Source organism: Mobula birostris, chromosome 4, assembly GCF_030028105.1.
Source record: "Mobula birostris isolate sMobBir1 chromosome 4, sMobBir1.hap1, whole genome shotgun sequence".
NCBI classification, from domain to species: Eukaryota; Metazoa; Chordata; class Chondrichthyes; order Myliobatiformes; family Myliobatidae; genus Mobula; species Mobula birostris.
The window spans coordinates 28,609,691-28,622,420 of NC_092373.1; the positions used below are offsets into that span (position 1 = coordinate 28,609,691).

The following is a 12,730-nucleotide window of genomic DNA, read 5'->3' on the forward strand; positions in this document are numbered from 1 at the left end:
CATAAAAGCCAAATGGTTCACAGAGCTTCTTTAGGGAAGGAAAACTAGTGGCTTCATTTAGTCTTGTATGCATGACCCATGGATTTATAGTTAATTCAAATGCCCTCTAAATTGGCCTAAAAGGAAGTTCATAGCAATTAAGAAATAATGATACCTAAGTTACAAAAGTAGAGTTTTCCATTTCTCCCCTGTTCTGTTTCCCTGCAGTTCCACGTTGACTGTAGAAGCAGAAGTAATACGTATCATACTGAAAGCAGAGCACTCACCTGGCGCAGTTGTACAAGTCACAACAGTAGCAAGTGTTACTCTGCACTTGCAGATCGCAAGACTCCGTCAGGCTCTGGCATGGCACCTGTAACCAAGGGAAGAATGGGGTGGTGTAACGCAATTGCCTTGGTTTAGTAGTGGGAAATGAAAATAAATGTTGCCGACAGGCGTCATAAAAGCTATACTGAATAATTACATATGAGACTGAAGAATGTTAAACGACATTACTACTGTAGTATTGCCCAACAGTTGGAATTAGCTATAGAGCAGTCCTGCCAATGCACATATTGATCATCTACTTCAACAAGTTTGCAATTAGAACATTGAACAGAACAGCATAGGAACTGCATACTTAGCACACCATTTTTTACCAAACGAATTAAACTAGCAAATAACTAAAATAATAATCCCTTCAGCCCAGACAATGATCATACCCCTCCATTCTCTGCACATTTATGTGCCTATCTAAGAGCCTTTTAAAATTCCTTTGTCACATTTGCCTCAACCATAACCCTTGGCTGCACACTGCACATTCCAGGCACCGACCATAAGACCATAAGACAAAGGAGTAGAAGTAGGCCATTCGGCCCATTGAGTCTGCTCCACCATTTTATCATGAGCTGATCCATTTTATCCTATTTAGTCCCACTGTCCCGCCTTCTCACCATAACCTTTGATGCCCTGGCTACTCAGATACCTATCAATCTCTGCCTTAAATACACCCAATGACTTGGCCTCCACTGCTGCCCGTGGCAACAAATTCCATAGATTCACCACCCTCTGACTAAAAAAATCTTTTCGCATTTCTGTTCTGAAAGGGCGCCCTTCAATCCTGAAGTCATGCCCTCTCGTACTAGACTCCCCCATCATGGGAAACAACTTTGCCACAACCACTCTGTCCATGCCTTTTAACATTTGAAATGTTTCTATGAGGTCTCCGCTCATTCTTCTAAACTCCAAGGAATACAGTCCAAGAGCGGACAAACGTTCCTCATATGTTAACCCTCTCATTCCCGGAATCATTCTAGTGAATCTTCTCCGTACCCTCTCCAACGTCAGCACATCCTTTCTTAAATAAGGAGACCAAAACTGCCCACAGTACTCCAAGTGAGGTCTCACCAGCGCCTTATAGAGCCTCAACATCACATCCCTGCTCCTATACTCTATTTCTCTAGAAATGAATGCCAACATTGCTTTCACCTTCTTCACTACCGACTCAACCTGGAGGTTAACTTTAAGGGAATCCTGTACGAGGACTCCTAAGTCCCGTTGCATCTCAGAACTTTGAATTCTTTCCCCATTTAAATAATAGTCTGCCCGTTTATTTTTTCTGCCAAAGTGCATAACCATACACTTTCCAACATTGTACTTCATTTGCCACTTCTCTGCCCATTCTTCCAATCTATCCAAGTCTCTCTGCAGACTCTCCGTTTCCTCAGCACTACCGGCCCCTCCACCTATCTTCGTATCGTCAGCAAACTTAGCCACAAAGCCATCTATTCCATAATCCAAATCGTTGATGTACAATGTAAAAAGAAGCGGCCCCAACACTGATCCCTGCGGAACACCACTGGTAACCAGCAGCCAACCAGAATAGGATCCCTTTATTCCCACTCTCTGTTTCCTGCCAATCAGCCAAAGCTCTATCCACGTATGTAACTTTCCTGTAATTCCATGGGCTCTTATCTTGTTAAGCAGCCTCATGTGTGGCACCTCGTCAAAGGCCTTCTGAAAATCCAAATATACAACATCCACTGCATCTCCCTTGTCTAGCCTACTGGTAATTTCCTCAAAAAATTGTAATAGGTCTGTCAGGCAGGATTTTCCTTTAAGGAATCCATGCTGAGTTCTGCCTATCTTGTCATATGCCTCCAGGTACTCTGTAACCTCATCCTTGACAATTGACTCCAACAACTTCCCAACCACCGACATCAAGCTAACAGGTCTATAATTTCCTTTTTGCTTCCTTACCCACTTCTTAAATAGCGGAGTGACATTTTCAATCTTCCAGTCTTCCGGAACCATGCCAGAATCTATCAACTTTTGAAAGATCATCGCTAATGCCTCCGCAATCTCCACAGCTACTTCCTTCAGAACACGAGGGTGCATTCCATATAGTCCAGGAGATTTATCGACCTTTAGCCTATTCAGCTTCCTGAGTACTTTCTCTGTCGTAATTGTGACTGCGCACATTTCTCTTCCCTGCCACCCTTGAGTGTCCGGTATCCTGCTGTCTTCCTCAGTGAAGACATGCAAAGTACTTGTTCAGTTCCCCTGCCATCTCCTCATCTCCCATTACAATTTCTCCAGTATCATTTTCTATCGGACCTATATCTACTCTCACCTGTCTTTTACTCTTTATATACTTGAAAAAGCTTTTAGTATCCTCCTTGATATTATTTGTTAGTTTCCTTTCATAGTTAATCTTCTCCCTCTTAATGACCTTCTTGGCTTCCTTTTGTAAGGTTTTAAAGACTTCCCAATCCTCTGTCTTCCCACTAATTTTTGCTTCCTTGTATGCCCTCTCCTTAGCTTTAACTTTGGCTTTGACTTCTCTTGTCAACCACGGTTGCATCCTTTTTCCACTCGAAAATTTCTTCTTTTTTGGAATATACCTATCTTGCACATTCCTCATTTCTCGCATAAACTCCAGCCACTGCTGCTCTGCCGTCTTTCCCGCCAGTGTCTCTTTCCAGTCAACTTTGGCCAGTTCCTCTCTCATGCCACTGTAGTTTCCTTTACTCCACTGAAACACTGACACATCAGATTTCGGCTTCTCTTTTTCTAATTTCACAGTGAACTCAATCATGTTATGATCACTGTCTCCTAAGGGTTCCTTCACCTCAATCTCTCCAATCACCTCCGGTTCATTACACAATACCCAATCCAGTACAGCCGATCCCCTAGTGGGCTCAACAACAAGCTGTTCTAAAAAGCCATCTCGCAGACATTCTACAAGTTCTTTCTCTTGAGATCCAGTGCCGACCTGATTTCCCCAATCCACTCGCATGTTAAAATCCCCCACAATTATCATAACGCTGCCCTTCTGACAAGCCTTTTCTATTTCCAGTTGTAATTTGTAGTCCACATCCCTGCAGCTGTTTGGAGGCCTATAAATAACTGTCATCAGGGTCCGTTTACCCCTGCTGTTCCTTAGCTCAACCCATAAAGATTCTGCACCTTCCGATCCTATATCGCCTCTTTCTAATGATTTAATATCATTTCTTACCAATAAAGCCACGCCTCCCCCTCTGCCTACCTTCCTATCCTTCCGATACACCGTGTATGCTTGGGCGTTCAGCTCCCAGAGACATGCATCCTTTAGCCAGGTCTCAGTGATGGCCACAATATCATACCTGCCAATCTGTAGCTGTACAACAAGATCATCCACCTTATTTCTTATGCTGCGTGCATTTAAGTACAACACCTTAAGACCAGTATTTGATACTTTTTGCTTTGATTTCACTGCAACTTTATTGCACTGCAACTCATCCCAATGGCTACACATTTGCCCCATCACCTGCCTGTCTTTCCTGACATCTTTACTGCTACTATCTTAGATTTATTTCTGTTTTCCCCTTCCTCCGCTCTATCATTCTGGTTCCCATCCCCCTGCCAAATTAGTTTAAACCCTCCCTGACAGCTCTATTAAACTTTCCCGCCAGGATATTGGTCCCCTTCGAGTTCGGGTGTAACCTGTCCTTTTTGAACAGGTCATACTTCCCCCAGAAGAGATCCCAATTATCCAAGAATCTGAAGCCCTGCCCCCTACACCGGTCTCTCAGCCAGGCATTCATCTGCCTGATCCGACTACTCTTGCCCTTGCTAGCACGTGGCACAGGTAGCAATCCCGAGATTACTACCCTGGAGGTCCTGCTTCTCAGCTTCCTTCCTAACTCCTGGAAATCTCTCTTCAGGACCTCCTCCTTTGTCCTATCTATGTCATTGGTACCAACATGTACCAAGACAACTGGCTGCTCACCCTCCCCCTTTAGAATATTCAGGACCCGATACGAGACATCCCGTACGCTGGCACCTGGGAGGCAACACACCATGCGGGTATCTCTGTCAGGATCACAGGATCTCCTGTCTGTTCCCCTGACTATGGAATCCCCCACGACTACCGCATTTCTCTTCTCCCTCCTTCTCTCCTGCACAACAGCGCCAGGCTCAGTGCCAGAGACCCGGTCACCGTGGGCGTCCCCCGTCAGGTCATCCCCCTCAACAGCATCCAGAACAAGATATTTTTTTGCAGTTTCAGTAAAACGAAATTGCACTTATCCCCTCTGGTATTTGACATTACAAGCTTGGGATTCAATTTGTGCACATGCTCTCGAAAAGTTTCACCAACCCTGCACTAGTGCCTTCCAGGGATTTCCTGAAACTGGTTGTGCTGACAATTAGACAATACCAGCTTCATGGGTGTCTTTAGGCAATATTTTTATACCGTTTGAAATTAGACTCTGCTCCTTTTGGGCGGGTTGCCTTTCTTCTGGATGATTACAGTGGCAAGAGTGGAAAATTGGGTAGGGGGAGGGGGTTGTGATATCACAATCCAAGCATACCGTCAGCTTCAGTACTTACGTTACACCATTCAGATTAGGCAGGGGGTTAAAATCAATCCACGAGGCTTCCTTAATATACTTAGGGAAGTGAGAGCAAATAAATTACTAACAATAAGCCACTTTTGTTGGCTGATTTTTCTAAAATGAAATTCCGCCTGTGTAGTTTCGTTTTCAGTAACTAAATTCCTCCGCCCAACTTCACCTCCTATTGTAGACTTTGCCTTCTCCCCTCCCTTCCTTCTCCAGATCTCATTGTCTCTCTATCTCTAACCATTTTCAGTTATGACTCGGCCTTAACACTTTTTTTCTTTCCACAGATGCTACGTGATTTGCAAGGTATTTTCAGCAATTCTGTTTCTTTTTAGGTTTCCAGCATCCGCACTATTTTCCTTTTGGTTTTATATAAAATAATGGCCCTGTAGAAGGGTCTCAGCCTGAATCATTGACTGTTTATTCCTCCCCACAGAAGCTGAATGACTTTTGTAGTTCATTCAGCATGCTGTGATTGAAAAGAAATACGCCAAGGTAAAGACGCTAGATATGTTGATGATGTTCATTTAACATCTTTTCATTCCAGTAGGGGGTAACGTCACTGTTATGCTTAAAATTTAAAGCTCTATAAGCACATATAACATTTAGAAGCAAATTGACATTAAGGGAATCTCAAAATTTTGGTGAAGCATTTTACTGTTGAATCTCTTCTGCGATTCATGAATCAGTCAAGCCATTCTAGCTGCTTTAAATAACCCAGCCATGTACTAGGGCCAAGGCAAAACATCACATGACCTGGGAGAACGGCATGCCAACCAATGCAAGAGGAGATGGAACAAAACTGAACTGAAATACAGAAACAGCAATGACTGTATGGGAACTGGCTGACATAAGTCTAGTGTTAGACACTGAGACAGAATGACACTAAGGGTGAGACATATCATTTAAAAGAATTTGGGAGCCTGTTATCTTGTGTATACACAAGTCTAAACTGTAAAATATAGAAAAAGTCATATTTCATACATAGGAGTTTTACATATCCTAGTCGAACGTAAATAATTTGTTTCAGACCTTTTTCCAAAACATCTGTTTACATCAGTAAAGAATCTTCCAGCACACATCTTTCATAAAATAATGCCTTCCTCCAGATGTGGCAATGAAGACTTGTCTCTAACACACAGCAGGAATTTGGCAGGCTGGATTTTCCCAACATTATAGAACTTGTCTGCTATCTTATGGCTCGCTTCAACCATTTTTCATTGTTGTTTTCAGGAAGATTACCTCTAAAAATCATAAGCTCGTAGGGAAGAAGGGAAATGAAGTTTATCCTCACCACTTTCTTTCATTGTAATATTTGCATGCTTTCTAATTGTGTTTTATGCATGGTAGATACTTCAAGTGCACAATGAAATCATGCAGACACAAGGAAATCTGCAGATGCTGGAAATTCAAGCAACACACATCAAAGTTGCTGGTGAATGCAGCAGGCCAGGCAGCATCTCTAGGAAGAGGTACAGTCGACACTTCGGGCCGGGACCTTTCGTTAGGAGTAACTGAAAGAAGAGATAGTAAGGGATTTGAAAGTGGGAGGGGGAGAGGGAGATCTGAAATGATGGGAGAAGACAGCGGGGGGAGGGATGAAGCTAAGAGCTGGAAAGTTGATTGGCAAAAGGGATACAAGGCTGGAGAAGGGAGAGGATCATGGGATGGGAAGCCTGGGGAGAAAGAGAAGGGGAGCCCGGAGGGTGGAGAGCAGGCAAGGAGTTATAGTGAGAGGGACAGAGGGAGAAAAAAGAGAGAGAAAAAAAAGAGGAAAAAAGGGGGGAAAAATAAAAAATATTAAAAAACATGTTAAATAAATAAATAAGAGATGGGGTGTGAAGGGGAGGAGGGGCATTAACAGAAGTTAGAGAAGTCAATTTTCATGCCATCAGGTTGGAGGCTACCCAGACGGAATATAAGGTGTTGTTCCTCCAACCTGAGTGTGGCTTCATCTTGACAGTAGAGGAGGCCGTGGATAGACATATCAGAATGGGAATGGGACTTGGAATTCAAATGTGTGGCCACTGGGAGATCCTGCTTTCTCTGGCGGACAGAGCGTAGGTGTTCAGCGAAATGGTCTCCCAGCCTGCGTCGGGTCTCGCCAATATATAGAAGGCTGCACCTTTGCATTTCACGATACTGCAGGTGCAGAATCTAGAGCAACCCACCACATGCCAGAGGAACAACAGGTCTGGCAGCATCTACAGAGGAAATAGACTGTCGAGGTTTCGAGTCAAGATCCTCCATCTGGAGTGCCTCAGCATCTGGCGTCGCACCTACTGCACTGGATTTACTGCCTTTGTTTCTTTGACCACCTTCCCTGTTAACACTCGTAATCTCTTTCCACATGTCCAGTGTGCTTATCATTTGCTTCCTTTATCCTTGGATAAGGCTTCTCATTCCTTCTTGTTTAACTGTATCCTTGAGACTCAGATCAACCATTCCCCATGTACTTTTCTAAAGCCATTCCTTCTGTTATTGCCCATTAGAAATCTCACCCTTATATTGCTGGCACTTTAAATTTGATGTTCCTTTTACTCTTATACTTCTGCAGCTGCCAGCCTTTCCTGCAAAATTGATCATCTAGTCCCCAGAAAAACTTCTTTTGAAATCTCAGAACTTGTCAACTTTACAACCTTCCTTTCTAACTTCCATTTTGCTTCCAGATTCATTTGCCCCATTTCCGACATTTCTCTTCCCTTCTGTAGCTCTCTTTGCCTCCATCTCAGGAAACTATCCACTGACATGAATGGTACATTCACCGACTCCTATGGCCACTCTGACTATACCCCTGTCCAGCATGCTATCTCTTCCAACACGAGTGGGAGAACCTAGCACTGGTGGACACCCCTTTTGAACAGAGATGGGGAGGATTCTTTTTTAGCCAGAGGATGGTGAATCTGTGGAATTTGTTGCTACAGACAGCAGTGGAGGTTGAGTATTTTTAAAGTATATTTAAAGAAGAGGTTGATAGGTACTTAATTAGTAAGGGTGTCAAAGGTGTGGGAAAAAGGCAGTAGAATGGTGTTGAGAAGGAAAATAAATCAGCCATGATTGAATGGCAGAACAGACTCAATGGTCCAAATACCCTAATTCTACTGTGACTTGTGGTCTTATGGTCTTATGGAGAATCTGCAAATTAATAGTATGAACAGTAGATCATCCAGTTTAAGGTAGCCCTCATCTCCTGAGACTGCCTCTTTATCTCCTTCTGATCCACACATTTTTATTCTCTTTCTCATAAGCCACCAATCACCCATTTTCATCACTCTTCCCCCTCCTGGTTACATCTACCTACCACCTGACACTTTTCACTCAACTCCATCATATTCGAGCTACCCTTCTTCCACTCCCCCCCCCCATATAGTTCCTGTTATCACTTTCCTGATTTATCAGATTCCAGCACTTTTAACCTTGTCTCCCATCATCTCACTCTCCAGTCTCTGCCTTTACCTTCACCTACCCTTTCCCCTACCTGACTCCATCAGTCCCACTGTATTTCTTTGTATGCTTCCACTGAGACCCACCTGCCTCTGTGTCCCAACCTGGTTCCCTCTTCCCATCATCCCTCACTCCACACCACCAGTCACAACCCCTCACCTCTGTATCAGCCCTCCTCCGTTCCTCCTTGTACTGGCTATCTTTCATCACCTCTCTCAGTCCGAATGCAGAGTATCAATCCAAAAATCAACAATTCCTCAACTCCGCCACCCACAGATAATGCTTGGCCCTCCTAGTTTCTCCATGAGTTTGCTCTTTACTCTAAATTCCAGCAGCCCCTTGGGTATTTTTTTGAAGTCCATTTGTTGCTCCTTTCTTGAATCTGGTCTTCATTGCACTAAATCCAAACTGGGCATATCTGAGCAGATTTTCCAAATGCTTGTGCTTTGGGGGCATTCAGTCATCACTGAATTGATCCAGACCACATAAAATAAACTGCACTGACTGCCAAGCCTACTCACCACAGTGGCTTCTAATTGATGAGCAGTGCTAAATCCAGTTTAATTTCTTTACACAACAGTACTGCTTTATCTATCTCTCCTCCGTTTAACACCTTACTGTCGCCTTAACCCCTTGTGGATCTACCGTGAAATTCAAACTTGGATCGGTACCTCTGAGTGGCGATACTGATGTTGGTGAAACCAAATTTGGGAGGTGGAGCTACTCTACCAACAGCACCACACTGCCACCCTTCCTTGTGGTAATAAGCTGCCTCTGTGACTTGGCGGTGTAGCAGTTAGTGCAATCACTTTACAGCGGAAGCCATCAGTGAGGGGGGTTCAATTCCCATTGCTGTCTATAAGGAATTTGGACGCTCTCCTCATGACTGCACGGGATTCTCCCTTGTGCGCCGGATTCCACCCACATTCCGAAGATGCATGGTTAGTGTTAGTAAGATATGGGGTTGCTACATTGGTGTTGGAAGCACGGTGACTCGTTCAAGCTGCCCCCAGGACAATCTTTGCAGACTTGAGTTGACCCGCTGACTCACTTCACTGTGTCAATAGTTCGATGTCTCTGATCCAACAGTACAATGGAGTGCACCAATGGCACCACATTACGAAGGGAATAATGCTGGAGAGACTCAGGCAACTTTGATAGAGAGAAAGGGAGAGTCAACATTTTAGGTTGAGGCCCTTCATCTACTCTGAAAGGTAGAGGGAGACAGGCAGTAGAAGGAGGTGAGGGGGTTGATTTTTTTGCTCCAGATTACAGTACCTGTGATCTCTTGAGTCTCCATTATGGAGGGAGTACCGGACCCAACTGTACTGTGGGGTACGTAACCCAACAGTACAGAGGGAGTTTCTGACTCAGCAGCATGAAGGTAGTACTTGACCCAACCATACAGAATAAGTAGCTTCTTCATGTCAACGTTAGAGGTTCAGCACAGCAATTGCAATTGGATGTGGGCAGTGAATGCTGGCCTTGCTCACACCCTGCAGTGTTCAATATTTTAGAAACTGACTCGATCTACTTTCAAAGTGTTACTACCAAAGTGCCTCCAATTATTTCAAGAATTGAAGTCCCACTTACACTAGCCAGATAATTCTCATAAATAAAGTTGTGCCCACTGGTGTAATGTTGGCATCTGCTTGCATGCAGCGGTCTTAGATCCTAACAGCAGAAAAAAGAAATTTTCAATCAACGATACAGTTAGTTCAATTTCAGAACATTTCACACTGAGTTCTTTCTATATACAGTTTATTAAAGCATTTCTTTTAAAAATTCTTTGGGCATAATTATTATTCTTGCAATCCACATTTATTTGCTTTTCTCCCATTTCCAGATTGCTGATTTCAAAGCTCCTTTACACTGTGCTAGTTTCAAATCTCTGCTACTACATCTGATCTCCAGGTCATTGGAAATGCCCCTGGTCATTTGATGAAGTGTAATGGGATATTTTGTATCCACCTGAAATACCTGTGAGACAGATAGAACCAAGATTTAATGACCTTGAAGTTCTATCATGTTACATAAAGTTTCTGTGTGCTACTTATAGAGTTATAGAGCAAAACAGAAAAAGGCCCTTCAGCCCATCTAGTCTGTGCCAATCCATGTACTTATCCAAACATCCCTTACATGTGGCAATCAAACCCACACCCACCACTTCTGCTGGCAGCTTGTCCCACACTCGCACCATTCTCTAAGTGTTCCCTCTCAGGTTCCCTTTAAATATTTCACCTTTCTCCCTTAACCTATGACCTCTAGTTCTAGTCTCACCCAACCTCAGTGGAAAATGCCAGCATACATTCACTCTAAATACATATACCCCACATAATTTTGTATACCATTACCAAATTTCCCCTCATTCTCCTACACTCTGGGAATAAAGTTCTAACCCCTTCAATCTTTCCCCATTGCTCAGGTTCTGAAGTCCTGGCAACATCCTTGTAAATTTTCTCTGTACTCTTTCAATCTTGATAACTTTCTTGCAGGTAGGTGACAAGAAATGCACACAGTACTCCAGATTTGATGTCACCAGCTTCTTATACAACTTCAACATAACATCCCAACTCCTGTACTCAATATTCTGACTGTTGAAAGCTAATATACCAAATGCTCTCTTTATTCGATTAGATTAGATTATGAGGACTCTTTTATTGTTACTTAGTAATGCATGCATTAAGAAATGATACAATGTTCCTCCAGAATGATATCACAGAAACACAAGACAAACCAAGACTAAAAAAACTGACAAAACCCACATAATTATAACATATAGTTAAAACAGTGCGAAACAATACCGTAATTTGATAAAGAACAGACCATGGCACGGTAAGAAAAAGTCTCAAAGTCTCTCAAAAGTCCCATTGTCTCACGCAGACAGTAGAAGGAAGCGAAACTCTCTTCCTGCCATGAACCTCCAGTGTCGCAAACTTGCCAATGCAGCACCCTGGAAGCACCCGACCACAGCCGACTCTTGAGTCTGTCCGAAAACTTTCAGCCTCCAACCAACCCTCCGACACCAAGCACTGAGCACCATCTCTGCTGAGCGTTTTGACCCCGGCCCTGGCAACAGGCAATAGGCAAAGCCGAGGATGTGGGGCCTTCCCCTCCGGAGATTCTCGATCACACAGTTGCAGCAGCAGCGAAGTGGGCATTTCAGAAGTTTCTCCAGATGTTCCTCCGTGCTTCTCACATCCGTCTCCATCAAATCAGGATTGTGCACAGTACCTACTTACAAATACAACATCACCCTAAATACCCATGACACCACTTCCAAGGAGTTATGGATCTATCGTCCCAGATCCGTTTGTTCTATGACACTCCTCAGTGCCCTACTGTTCACTGTGTAAGACCTATCCGGTTTGTTCTCCTAAAGTGTGACACCTCACACTTGTCTGCATTAAATTCCATCTGCCATTTCTCAACCCATTTTTCTAGCTGGTTCAGATCCCTCTGCAAAATTTGATACCCTTCCTCAGTGTCCACTATGACCCCAATCTAGGTGTCATCTGCAAATCTGAACTTCTATCAAAAAAAAACCTTCACTGGACAGAGCAAGTTATCTATTGTAAGGGCTATGCAGTCTCTGACCCTGCTTCAGGATATTCCACCTGTTTAACACCTCATATGATCATGTGCTATGGCATATAACAGAGCACACGCATACTATGGCATATAACAGAGCACACACATATCAGCATGTGGCTGAGGTGATTTTTATTTGAGCTGTTATGACCACTCCTGGAGAAGCTGTCCTTCACAACACAACGCTGCTCTGCTCTAAGGTCCAGGGAACATGAAGGGGAGTTCCAGCCCGGGGCATCAAGTGCTGGAAGGAAGCTTTGCTAGGTTACCTGCCAACTGCTTCCTCCACCTCTCCCCCAGACCTCTCGCCTCCATGACACCCACTTACACCAGCCAGAGTTCAGGCCCATTATCCCTCTGTTTTCCTCTGCACATTCTACAATAGTGTATGTGGAGGAGAAAGGACCTCTCTATAAGGCCTGCCACATTGTGAACATCGATGCAGAAGAATTGTTGGGCTGATGTCCTATTTAAGGAACTGGGTGATGGTGGGGTAATTGTAGATAGTGTTGCAAAGGAAGCACTAACCTCTCCTACACCTTAAGGATCAACTTGCTGGTTTGTTGTTGTTGACAGAAAAATATAACTCACAATGTTTATGGCGATGAAGACACCATCCACGATCACACAGAAAAATGCTCCGATAACTCCCAAACTGAGGAAGGTGATGGCTGCAACTAGCTGTGGGGAAGATGAAGAAGCAAATAAAGATTAATAATTGAATGCAAGTCATTTTCATTTGGAATGCAAGCTTTCCTATGGAAACTTCTTTATAAAATAAATGCTTAAATGAAAGAATGCTCTATTGTGGGCTTTGTCAAATACAGTTAGTT

The 12,730-nt window shown here is 43.6% G+C and overlaps 1 protein-coding gene across 1 annotated transcript in view; it reads right to left on the minus strand.

The window, feature by feature from the left end:
- LOC140195871 (transmembrane protein 255B) overlaps positions 1-12,730 on the minus strand; it is a 96,497-nt gene that overhangs the window by 15,171 nt on the left and 68,596 nt on the right. Inside the window, exons 4-6 of the mRNA XM_072254511.1 lie at positions 12,489-12,578; positions 9,900-9,980; positions 267-352 (exon numbers count right to left, since the gene is read on the minus strand). Coding sequence (XP_072110612.1) covers positions 267-352; positions 9,900-9,980; positions 12,489-12,578 — 257 coding nt within the window. The remainder of the gene's footprint in view (positions 1-266; positions 353-9,899; positions 9,981-12,488; positions 12,579-12,730) is intronic.